General features: G+C 41.7%; 1 protein-coding gene across 1 annotated transcript in view; it reads left to right on the top strand.

The window, feature by feature from the left end:
* Nucleotides 1–12,305, top strand: part of LOC117873673 (neural-cadherin-like) — a 59,008-nt gene that overhangs the window by 10,476 nt on the left and 36,227 nt on the right. Inside the window, exons 5-12 of the mRNA XM_034763308.1 lie at nt 56–305; nt 1,739–1,881; nt 2,237–2,409; nt 2,772–2,940; nt 5,067–5,237; nt 9,461–9,633; nt 9,773–9,940; nt 10,901–11,150. Of these exons, the coding sequence (XP_034619199.1) occupies nt 56–305; nt 1,739–1,881; nt 2,237–2,409; nt 2,772–2,940; nt 5,067–5,237; nt 9,461–9,633; nt 9,773–9,940; nt 10,901–11,150 (1,497 nt within the window). The remainder of the gene's footprint in view (nt 1–55; nt 306–1,738; nt 1,882–2,236; nt 2,410–2,771; nt 2,941–5,066; nt 5,238–9,460; nt 9,634–9,772; nt 9,941–10,900; nt 11,151–12,305) is intronic.

Here is a 12,305-nt window from a genome sequence, read left to right on the forward strand (position 1 = left end):
TCTTCCATGGTAAACTCATGTCTCTGGGATCAGTCAATTTTTTTTTTTTTTTTAGTTCTTGCGACAGACTGTGACTCTGGCTCCAATGCTGAGATCACCTACTTCATTCAAAGCACTGACTTTTCCATCACGCCTGAAGGGGTCATCAATTCTCACCAGCAGCTGAACTTTGAGCGAGCAAACCATATGTATGAGTTTGTGGTCATAGCTGTGGATAAAGGCCATCCTCCTCGGACAGGAACTGCATCTGTGCGCATCAGAATGACTAATGTGAATGACGAGGCACCTGTGTTCTCTCAATCTGGGTAAGCAGACTTTAAACCCTGGATTGTTTTCTGTGTTGCAATTTGTACTAATAATCCTGATTACACTTATATCCTGCCAGTTAATAAGTATTTACTTATGTTCTGAGCACTCTCCACTACCAGTGAAGTCAGTGGAATAACTTACATGAGTATGTGAGGGATTGGACTGTAAAGTTCTAGATTGTAAGACGTACACACATTAATTGTGACATAGCACATTGGATCCTTAGATCCATTGTTACATACAGAAATAACATAATTAGGCTGTATTTAATGGAATGACTGAAAGATCTAACTTCTAGGGGAATATTTTTGTATGTGTGGGTGCCTTGGTCTTATGATGACTGGCCCTCTAAACACCTGAGCCAGAAGGAGAGGGTGGGTATGAAATGCTTGATCAAAACAAGTGTCAAAAAAGATTGCACAGTAAATAACCTTCATTAGATTCTGTTTAGTTAAAATGCATTTTTCCCTCTGTAATAAATTTAAATTCTTTTTCTGTCGTAAGTGTAGCATACCGCCATTTATAATAAAGTACTAAATGTGTTAACATTTTATACATTGAAGATCTATAGTCCTATTCTGTATATATAGGCTCTTTATACCATCCTCATCACGGCAGTTCACATTTGGGTATTCTGGTATCCATTATTGCAAGGGTGGCCAACCTGAGCCTGAGAAGGAGCCAGAATTTACCAATGTACATTGCCAAAGAGCCACAGTAATACGTCAGCAGCCCCCTATCAGCTTCCCCCCTCCCTCCCAGCGCCTCCCGCCCATAGGCAGCCCCACCGACCACTGCCTCCCCCTCCCTCCTCACACCTCCTGATCAGCTGTTTCTTGGTGTGCAGGAGGCTGGGGGAGGGAAGCAGAGAGGGAGGAGCAAGAGCATGGCAGGCTCAGGGGAGGGGGCGGGAAGGGGTGGAGTGGGGGCAGGGCCTGTGGCAGAGCCAGGGGTTGAGCAGTGAGCACCCCGTGGGCACATTGGAAAGTTGGCACCTGTAGCTCCAACCCCGGAGTCTGTGCCTATACAAGGAGTCACATATTAACTTCTGAAGAGCCACAGGTTGGCTTATTGAATTATTGTATTGAGACTTCACTACCATCAGTCACGTGAAGTTTGTTCTTTTTCTTGTCCTCCCCACGGGGGAGAACTGTGTGTGCCGTTTAGTGTAGAGTCTCATTTTTTGTTACTTTCCAAAAGGTCCCTAGAGGTATGCACAGAATTGCTTGATCACAATCATACAGTGCACACTTCATACCAAAACTAATTCTTTAGATATTCAAAGGCTCTAGTCTTTAACTGGTTAGACTGTGGATGCCCAAAGGTAAACTATATCACATTCACAGAGCTCAGACCATTGGCAGCTTATTAATGGGATTAATAGCTATCCTGATAGTAAATGTGCCTTGATTGTTTATCTTTGCATCAGTTACAAAACATTCCTCTCGGAAGATGCTGGTCCCAGTACCTTAGTGGCTGCCGTACATGCGAAAGATCCTGATGGAGATGGAGTGTTATACCAGATTGCTGGAGGTAATGAAGCTGGCAACTTTGAACTGGATAGCCAGAAAGGTAGGAAAAGGGAAAAGAAGTTTAAAAACATTACCTTACTGTTTGAACCTATGGTAGCTCGGCTTTGTGTCCATATTGAAAATAATTCATATAGTAATTCAATACATAATTTATGAAAAAAGCAAAACAGCACCTCATTCATATGATCTTTTTATGCTTTCCATAAATTAGAATAGGTTCCCTGTTGGGCGAGGCATTATACAAAACCACAGGAAGACTTGGGTCTCTGGCTCAAAGAGTTTACAGTCGAAAAAGACCAACCCCATCCATACACACCCCAAAATATAGCGATATAGAAATATGGCATTTTTGTTTACATTATCGGTAAAATTGCACTTTATCCTCCAAAATCTAGGCATCATTAAACTGCGAAGAAATCCTCTGCCCAAACTGAAAGGACCTCGATATATATTAAACATCACAGCAATAGATGACAATGCCTCTGGGGGACCTGCCCCTCTGAGCAGCTTTGCAGTGGTTATTGTAGGAATTAATGACATTAATGACAACAAACCTGTCTTCAGAAAGGTAAGATATCTGTCTGTAAACCTTCTCCTCTGTATATATCATCACCTTGGGGATCACACTGCCATCTTTAAGGGGGAGATATAGCAGTGTCTTTGTTTGTAGTAGATGTTGATTTTAAGGGATTATATATGCAAGTATGGTAGATCCTCTACAATGGAATATACTCCCAGTTTTCTGCAGTCTTCAGTATTTAAATTGGAAAAGGTTCCTTTTCAGGAAAGCTTTTTGACTTCTCTAAGGCACTAAGTAATTGAAGCACGTTTTCTTCATACTCTTCTCAAATGTGTACTGCAAACACACTGGAACATTTCATAGCTAATTTCTATAGTTCTCTATGTAATAATTTTTTGTTATATTTGTAGTGCACTGACTACAGTGACAGCACCTGCGTTCTAGAAAACCAACCCCCAGGCACCTACGTCTTACAGGTGGAAGCCTATGATGCAGACCTGGGACTTAATGGAGAAGTAAAATATGGGCTTATGCACAGAGATGGAGCTTCACCAGGCTTCAGTATTGATCCAGATACTGGTAAGTGGCTCTACACCTGTTACGTTAAGGCTGAATTGCAGTGAATTTGGGTGCATGCTTCTCTGGTATATTAACAGGGAATTGCTATAGCCATGTGGAGAACCATGTTTCCAGGACTGAGCCAACATCAAACAGTCTGAAGTGAATGCTGAGGAAACTGAAAGCTTATCTTTAGTCTGAACACAGCAGAATCCTACTAAAATTATTGAGAAATCATACTTAAGTTTTTTTTTCAATGCTATAGGCATGATATAAAATATGGTAAATCTTTGGCTAATCTTTAACATCCAAAATAAATTGTATTTGATGTGGTAAATAGTAAAATAATCTAGAATATGTGGGTGTAAGCCTACACTGATTTAACTGGCAAGTCAGCAAGGAAAAACAGAACCCCCAATTTATTGGGGTATAAAACTATTCTGAAACATTAACTTTACCTTGGGACAAATCTCGCTATAGAAATATAAATAGACTGTATTTGGCAGAGGAGGAAGCATGAACGGATCTGCAGTTCTACTTGAGTGTATATTCACCCCTTTGATGTGAGCTAACAACTCTTTGAACTGGTTAATGTCTGACAAATACAGATTGGAAGTCCAGACTTCAGTTTTAAAATACTACAAATACAGTGGGTATAGCGCCAGAAGAAGATGGTGGTAAACACTGCCACGAGTGTTAAACTAGATAAATATTGTCCCTATATAAATACAAAAGACGCCCTCAGTATAGAATGGTAATTCAGGATGTTCACATCCAGTGGTGAAAGTAATTTAAAGGACTTACTTGTACGCCAGAGTTCTGCACAGGGGGTGTGGCCTCAACCAGAAGAGGTGGGGCCTTTAAATACCCGGGCCCTTTAAATCAAGATTTAAGTTCCCTGGGGCACCGCTGCGGTAATGGCGGCCTGGATCCCCTGGTCCTTTAAATAACCAGCGAAGCCCTGCCCCACTAGCCCACGGCTCTGGCAGCGGGGCTCGGGCGGCGATTTAAAGGGCCCGGGGCTCCGGCCGCTGCAGGGAGCCCCGGGCCTTTTAAATCGCATGCCTGGGAAGCCAGTCCAATCCAGCACGGCGTACCAGCTTACTTTCATCTTTGTTCACACCTAAATATCTCTGACCCAACTATATAACAGAGACACCAAAGCCTGAGATGGGAAAGGGCAGAAGCAGGGCCGGCTCCAAGTTTTTTGCTGCCCCAAGCAAAAAATTTTTCCCGCGCGTTCCCCTCCTCCCCGGCCCTGCCCCAACTCCATCCCTTCCCCAAATCCCTGACCCTGCCTCCTCCCCCGGGCGTGCCGCATTTCCCCTCTTTCCTACTTCCTGCGGCCCTCCCTGCGCCCCCCACCGCCGCAGCTTACCTCTGCTCAGGGCCGGCTCCCGGCTTTTTGCGCCCCAAAGAAACAAAAACAAAACAAAAAAGGAGCCGGAGTGCCACCCCTTGGAAAGTGCCACCCCAAGCACATGCTTGGAGCGCTGGTGCCTAGAGCCGGCCCTGGGCAGAAGGTACAGGTTAATTGACAAAACTGAGATGCCAAGAAAGAAGCAGGTAGCAGAGAGTGAGACTTGCATTCTCGGATGGAAGTGTATCTTTGCCAAACTTAACCATAACTACAATATTTTACTCTATTTTAACCTATTTCATGAGGCTGTTACCTAGATCTTAAACTAAAGATGATTTTCGTTATATCACTTACATTTGCTGTGCATTAATTTTTCACTTAGCTGTCTTTGAAATACTCTGACTTAGGTTGCATTGAAGTAACCTCCATGGATGTTTCTTGGAAAAAAGAGGAACTAACTTCTTTTCTGGGTGGGGAGAGGGAAGTGGGGTAAAAGGTATCTAGCCTGAAGCTCTCTATCCAGGTGGCCAAACTGAAAGGTGCTGGCTGTTGACAGTAGTGGCACAGTTAGTGCAAGCTGGTGACTGCGAGGAGTGGCAGAAACAGGGAACCTTAAGTTAGTCATGTTTAATCAATACCTTGTGCAGTGGTAGTGCAAGTAAACTGAGCAATGTGGACCTAGTGTGTCCAGTTCTACTACATACTGTGTGAGTGATGCCTGGTGTGGTTTTGCTGGCTTAGTCGTGGCATTGTATGTATAACACACATAAGGTGTTTCTGTTTCTAGGAATCATCACTACTACTCAGAGCTTTGACCGAGAGAAGCTGAGAGAGTGTACGCTCTCTGTTACAGCTACAGATCAAGCTCAGGAGCCATTGATTGGTGTTTGTCAAATCACCATCTTCATTGCTGATGTCAATGACAATGACCCCAAGTTTGAGAACAGTCGCTACCAATGTAAGTGATTTAACCATGCACCCTCTGTCCTAACATCACACAGGAGCGTGAATGTAGTTGACAGCTGTCTTTTTAAAAGAATTCAATCTGTGAAAATAACTCTTCATGCTGGTGATTGCCTCTCTTAAAAGTGATCGATTTTTGGGTCGCTTTATTCTCTGTGTGACTGGAACAGTGCTACATGGTTCAAGCTGACTTGTTTTCCCAGACACAATGGAGATGACACACTTAATCTTTCCAGGGGTAGTTAAATCCTTCCTTTTTGTGTGAATCTCTTGGTATCTATCCTGCTCAGTAGGAATATGTCTGCTGTATTTTTTCTGAAGGATTACATTCAAATATATGGGACAGCAAGATAGGTTGGCAGAATCGTCTATATTCCTAGACCAGAACCTTATTTCTGGGACTCATTTTACCCTAAAGTAATACAGAAGGTGAGACTCCAAAGAGCCTGTAATCTGTCTAGAATCCTCCTGGGCGTGAAAACAAACTTTGTGGAAATTGAAGGGGCTCATTAAAGGCCTTGTCTAGGCTAGGATAAAAGGTGGTTTTGTTTAATTAAAGGTGTTAAACCCTTTTTAAATCCCTAGTGTGGACAGGGTAAGTTATACTTTAACACCTGTTAGCTAGCTGTGGCAAACAGTAGGGCACAATCATTTAACACTTTTTAAAAATGTGTAAACTTGTCAGTACCTAGTAGAAACAGGTTTTTAAGTAGCATTTAATTAAAATGTGTTGGCCAACATGCTTTAGGAAAAGGAGTGTGTGTGGCGGTGGTGATGTGGTGTTTTTTTTGTTTTTGTTTTTTGTTTTTTTGTTTTGTTTTTTTAAGTCCCTACTTTGAGCTACGCATGATGCAGACATGTGCGGTGCAAAATTTTCCAGACCTGCTAGTGCACCCTAATCTCAACTTGCAATACTGAATCTTTTGAACATAGGCAGCCAGTTGGCACAATTTCTGTGCTTGTTCTCATGTGAGGAATAGAGATTAGGAGGCTGTCAAAATTGTCACATGTGGCTTGAATTAAATGTGAATGCCAGCAATTAAAATATGACTACATTTGAGGTTTTAATAAATCCCAATTCCAGCAAAACTCAAGAGGACATATTATTTCAAAGGAGGCGCACGAGAACTGCCATACTGTAGCAGACTTAATGGTCCATCTAATGCCCTACCCTGTGTCTGACACTGGCCAGCACCAGATCCCCTGAAGGAAGGTGCCAGGCTGAACAGTTATGAGTAACCTGCTCATAGAAGTAGTGAATTTGGTACATGTGAAGTAGTGATTTTGGTATGTGTGAAAGTTACCTGATTGGTCACCAGTATGGTTCCTGGGGACAGGCAGATCACAGGCAGCTGTGTTTCATTTGTGATCTGGAAGGGACTTGCCAAAACAGTAACATGGTGAGATAATGTTGTTTTTTGTGATGCAGACATCTGTTCCACTAGGAATTGGACTGACTCTAATAACACTCATGGGCCACTAAACTTACTGGATGACAGTCACTCTTGGTCACTACTGTCCTGGCCTGGATTCAAACCAATTGCCTAGGAATGAAAAATTCTTCATTACCAATCCATTGAGCTGTTCAGTTTTCCAAGAAATCTTTATTTATTTAAATTGGAGTAAGAGTATATGGATCTAATTTCCTATAATATATTTAGCCTCAGTTTTGAAAGCTTTGCGTAGAGAGAAATTATAAATTTCTTAGGTCTTTGATTGGTAAGAACTTTACATTGTTATATGCAGGCATCTGTTACCTTAGCTTAAGTTAACTCCCATTGCTTGTTTTCACAAAATTATCAGATTGCTATATAACTGTTCCCTTGATTCCTGCAAATAACTTCAACATCTCAGCTGTGCACAGGCTAAAAGGGGAGCAAGTCGGTTCAAGAAAATCATGTCTGTGGCTACAGAAATAATCGTTTAGGTACTCTGGACATATTTACAAAATGTAAAAGTGAGAAACTTAGAAAAGCACAGAAATGTATATTAGTTCTGTTCACTGTTTCTATCATGAGAAATTGAACCATGAGTGGGACAAGAGTAATATCTGTTTGTGAACTTGGGCTTCATCCAAACTCCAGTCTATTAAATTTACTTAAAGACCATTCATATAATTTAATATAAAGAACATATTTATATAAAACATGAACATGTTTAGGTTTAGTGGTCTAATGCTCTTATATTGCAGAAATGAGTTTGAATCTGGCTTTAAAGGAAGTCAGGAGATGTGGGTATTTTTGGACAACTCTAAATAAGCCCCTATTTATTGTGCTGCAGCAGTTGGGGAAAAAATATTAAATTGGATAAGGAATGGGATAGAAAATGCTGGATATAGTTTAATGTCATTATTTAAATTAATAGTACACCTTCACTTGGCATACAATGTTCAGTTCTGGTATCCCTTTGAACAAACAGATACAACGGAAATGGGAAAAGGACAAGGAGCATTGAATTATTAGAAGTATGGATAAACTTGTGCCTGAAGAGTTTGAAAAGTGGTGCTTTCTGGCTTTGGAATCATCTAGTCTGACCACCTGTATAACATAGGCCATAGACCTTCCCCAAAATAATTCTTAGAGTAGACTTAATGCTGGTGTATATGTTGCACTGGTCCAATCTGGTATAGCAGTATCTGTGTTCCTGTCTACAAGTGGACTTTGCAAGCATGATACCACCACCACTCAGTTTGGTATGAATGATGGGACGGACGTCCTAACAGTGACGTAAGAGTTTTTTAGGACAGAGCAGGGAAGTCTTGACAGAGAAGAGGGTCATGTTTGTTTGAAGGTGAGCCTGACTCAGTGCCTTCAACCACACTGTTCATTCAGTGCTACCAGTATCTGTCTTTCATGAGCACTAAAACTGAGGTTGAATTTTGAGTTCAATATAATGCTGATGCTTCTGGGTGATTGAGAAGCTTCCTGCTCCATTCCTCAGATGGGGAGCCAGCTAGCAAAAAGCACTTCTTCAGGATTGGGAAACCGTTCTCCTATCCCAGCCATGAGGCCGCTCTGACAGTGTGTTCTAGTATCTGTCTATAAGCAATCAATGTTCGTACGTCATGGAATTTAAAAATACTGTCTCCTCTTTATAAAAAAATCAAATGTAATTAGTCATGGGTTTCTAATGTTTCTGGTAACTGCTGGTGCTCTATTCTAATATACTATGGTCTTATTCAAATACGTTGGTTTAAACAATTAATCACTACTAATTATCCATACATGTCTGGAAGAGCTGTACTCAAATGTTTAACTGTATATAATAGTGACAGCCTAGTAATCGTTACAGAAGTGCTTATCGCAAACAGGAACACATGATACAATGTAACATCATTTCCAATTCAGCTTTGAACCTTTTGGTACAATGTATTTTAACAGGATACTATTCTCAGAACATAAAATCTATTGCAGGACAATTGAGAATCTCTTGCAGTATTTACTAGTAATAAATTCCATTGCTATTATTTTATTTCAGTACCAGCAAACCACCTCCGGACATACTTCTACTTGCAAGAATGGCGTGACTAAGCCATTTATTCTTTGGCAGTCACACTTTGGTCGGCAAAGAAAAGTGGCTTAGATTAGAATAGGGAACAAAAAATGTGCTTCATTTTGGCCGGGCCGTTTTGTTTACCTGCCGCGTCTGCAGGTTCGGCCAATCGCAGCTCCCACTGGCCACGGTTTGCCGTTCCAGGCCAATGGGGGCATCCGCATCCCTCGGCCCGCTGGCCACCGCTTCCCGCCACCCCCATTGCCCTGGAACGGCAAACCGTGGCCAGTGGGAGCCGCGATTGGCCCAACCTGCAGACACGGCAGGTAAACAAATCAGCCCGGCCCGCCAGGGTGCTTACCCTGGCGGGCCGCGGGCCAAAGGTTGCTGATCTCTGTTCTAGTTTAACATGAAACCAACTTCTCTGGAATACTGGTTCACTTCATATAAAGGAAGGGCTAACCTTGTTCACATATGTCTCTGCTTCCACACATACAAATATAGCGAGGTCTTTTAGGCTGTTTCACAGCTCGATGCCAATGTGACTGTGCAGTAGTGATCTGTAAACTGGAAATACTGCCACACCATTCTGTGATCTTAGCACTGACCTGGAGCTGAGAATCGTAAGTGTCCCCTTCACTTCTAGAATTGCCAGATCCAGGAATATTGCCATTATACATGAGAATGAGGCCTGCTGAGAATAAATGTCTCATCCTTTTTAAAAAGACTTCCTCCGTGAAGACACCGCAGTGGGCACAAGTTTCCTCCGTGCTGCAGCTCATGATGATGACCAAGGTGTGAATGCTGCCATCGTATATTCCATGTTACAGCAACAGCCAGAATACTTCCAAATCAACCCCAGCACCGGCTGGGTGTATGTGAACCATCTGATCTCCCAGGTAACAGGGCTCTTATCATACAGAATGTGACACAGCTTTCTTCCCGTGGAATATGTTGCAGAGAGTTAATCTCAATCTGTTGATTTGTGCAAATTAGTTTTTAGATTTCCTTAAACTTTTTGTTAAAACTACTTTGTAGACAACTCGAATCAGCCGGTATATTGTAGCAAGAGATGGAGGCAACAGAAGCAGCACTGTGGAGCTGACTGTAACTATCACTAACATACTCAATCAGCCACCACATTGGGAACAGAGCGGATACTGGGTTACAATCCCAGAGAACACCATTCGTGACACCAAGATAATGGTATGCTATAAGAGAACCTCCTTCTCTCTCTGGAATAGTCCCCTCTCCTTTCCTTCTGTCCTGTCTGTGTATTTAGAAGGATATACATGCCTTTACTATCTTGTGCTGTGATCCTATCAGATTTCACAAGCTATGCACTTTTAGCTTTACATGGGATATCTCCAAGGAAATTCCAGAAGCTGCAGGAGATGATGTGACTCAGAAGGCAGCACTCTTCTCTGTTACTCTGTAAAGCCAGTGCCCCAGCAAGGGGTGCTCCTGAAGGGAGCATCTTTTGGATGCATTGCAAAACTGAGGCTTAGCCCATATTAAAAATCCTAGAGCATTTTTCACAAGAGTTGAGATGTTAATTCCAGTGTCCTGACCAAATTCAAGCTTGAGTGATTCCATTCTGCCTACCTGAGTTCTCCCTGCAATTTTTAATGCCATCCATAACTGCTGTTTTAGTGATGGAGTAGCTCTGCTGTGTTTCAGCAGTGAATGAAATGTGTATTGTTTATTGTTCTTAGTCAAACATGTTTTTTAAACTGGACACACGGAATGCTTCAGTCCAGGCAGTCTTTTCTGTAATTGCTAATTGATTCCTACAATTCCTCTTCCTCTCCCAAGCATAAGATCCAAGCACTTGGAAACAGTTCGTTTCATCCAGCCAGGCTCATGCACAGCTTGCTGGAGTGAGATCCTCATAGTATTCCCCCTTTGGATGTTTTTTGGGGAAAAAGCTTCCTTTACCTGAGGGTGATGTTCATTCCCTTTGCCATATTTACAGAGCAGGGAAATTTAATATTGATTAAAACTTGGAACTACAGCAAAAGCAGTACAAAAATTAGACAAATCTCCAGAATGAAGGCAAACTGTCTGTCTCATCATGCATGCACAACCCCAACCCCCCAAACTGACATCTTAATATTCAGAATCATGCACTTCATAAACAAATACAGTGGCTTTTTTTCTCTTCAGACTGTCAAAGCCACATCCTCCCTTGGTGATCCCAGGGTTACATATAACCTGGAGGAGGGTCAAGTTCCAGAAACTAACATGCCTGTTCGTTTCTACCTGAAGCCAAACAGAGTGGATGGATCTGCTTCTCTACTAGTCTCTGAACCACTTGACTTTGAGACAACTAAGTTTTTCACTCTGAGAGTCAGGGCACAAAACGTAGCAATGATTCCTTTAGCTTCATTCACCACTGTCTGTATCAATATAACAGGTAAGTACCACTGAACTACTGTAACTAGAACAGGTAATTTTAGAATGGCACTCACAGTATTTCTAAAATATCAGTACTAGAAATTATGGAATGAAGCCTGGACTTAGTATAAGATTTCCTTTGAGTTTTAAGACATTGTGCAATAGTAGAAATAGCCTTTTCACCTGAAGATACCACAAAGTGTGATTTAACAAGTGGGATGTGGTATTTTAAAAACATACATTTACTTTTTAGTGCAGATATTTCTGCACTAAATACAGTGCTGTGTAAGTGTAATAATAAAGCAATCCTTCTAATGCCAGAAATGGCCCAGTAAGCATCCCAATTCTAGTGAGAGAAGAGTGTAGTATTGTAAATATTTTATATATTAGGGATATTTGGGAATTTCTGAAATGATTAACTCTTGGAACAGAACAGCGAAAATGCGTACCTAATAATTGTTGTTTGTCCATTTAAAAGAAAACCAAACACCTTTGCACTTTTAAGGTAAAGAGACCCTACTATATAATTTCACAAATGATTAAAATTAAATGTTACTTGTTTGTCCCTCGTTAGTTCATATTACATACTCACGTGTAGTGGGTTAGCAGTGGTCCCTCCCCCTGTGGGTGAGTGGGAGGCCACTCTGCCTCACTACGTCAGGGCCATCAGAAAAAGATACAAAATCTTTCATCTTTTTTGATTTCACTATCATAATTGCATAGTGAAAAGCATGTTCATCTATGGAGCTCGTCCATAATACACCAACACAAAAACTGCTGTTATTTATTTGTATAGTGGCTAGTACCTAAAGTCAGGATCAGGGCCCTATTGTGCTAGGCCACACACACCCCCTCCCTCCCTCCCTCCCTCGAGCAGAGAATGTCTTTTGAAATGAAAACATTCTCTGCTCCAAAGAGATTACAATCAAACTACCACAAATCAATATTCATGAGTAACATTGTTCCATGGTCCTATTAATAGTGTTGTAACTCAGTTTAATGGCAACTTCATTTTGGCCAGTAATGTAAAATTCTATACAATAGACTCATTTTGGGGTGGGGGAAGGAAATGCAAGTTAAACCACTTTTAAGTGGGAATTAGCTAGGGTTACCATACGTCCGGATTTTCCCGGACATGTCCGGCTTTTTGGGGCTCAAATCCCCGTCCGGGGGG

This window comes from Trachemys scripta, chromosome 2 (genome assembly GCF_013100865.1).
Source record: "Trachemys scripta elegans isolate TJP31775 chromosome 2, CAS_Tse_1.0, whole genome shotgun sequence".
In the NCBI taxonomy this organism is placed as follows: Eukaryota; Metazoa; Chordata; order Testudines; family Emydidae; genus Trachemys; species Trachemys scripta.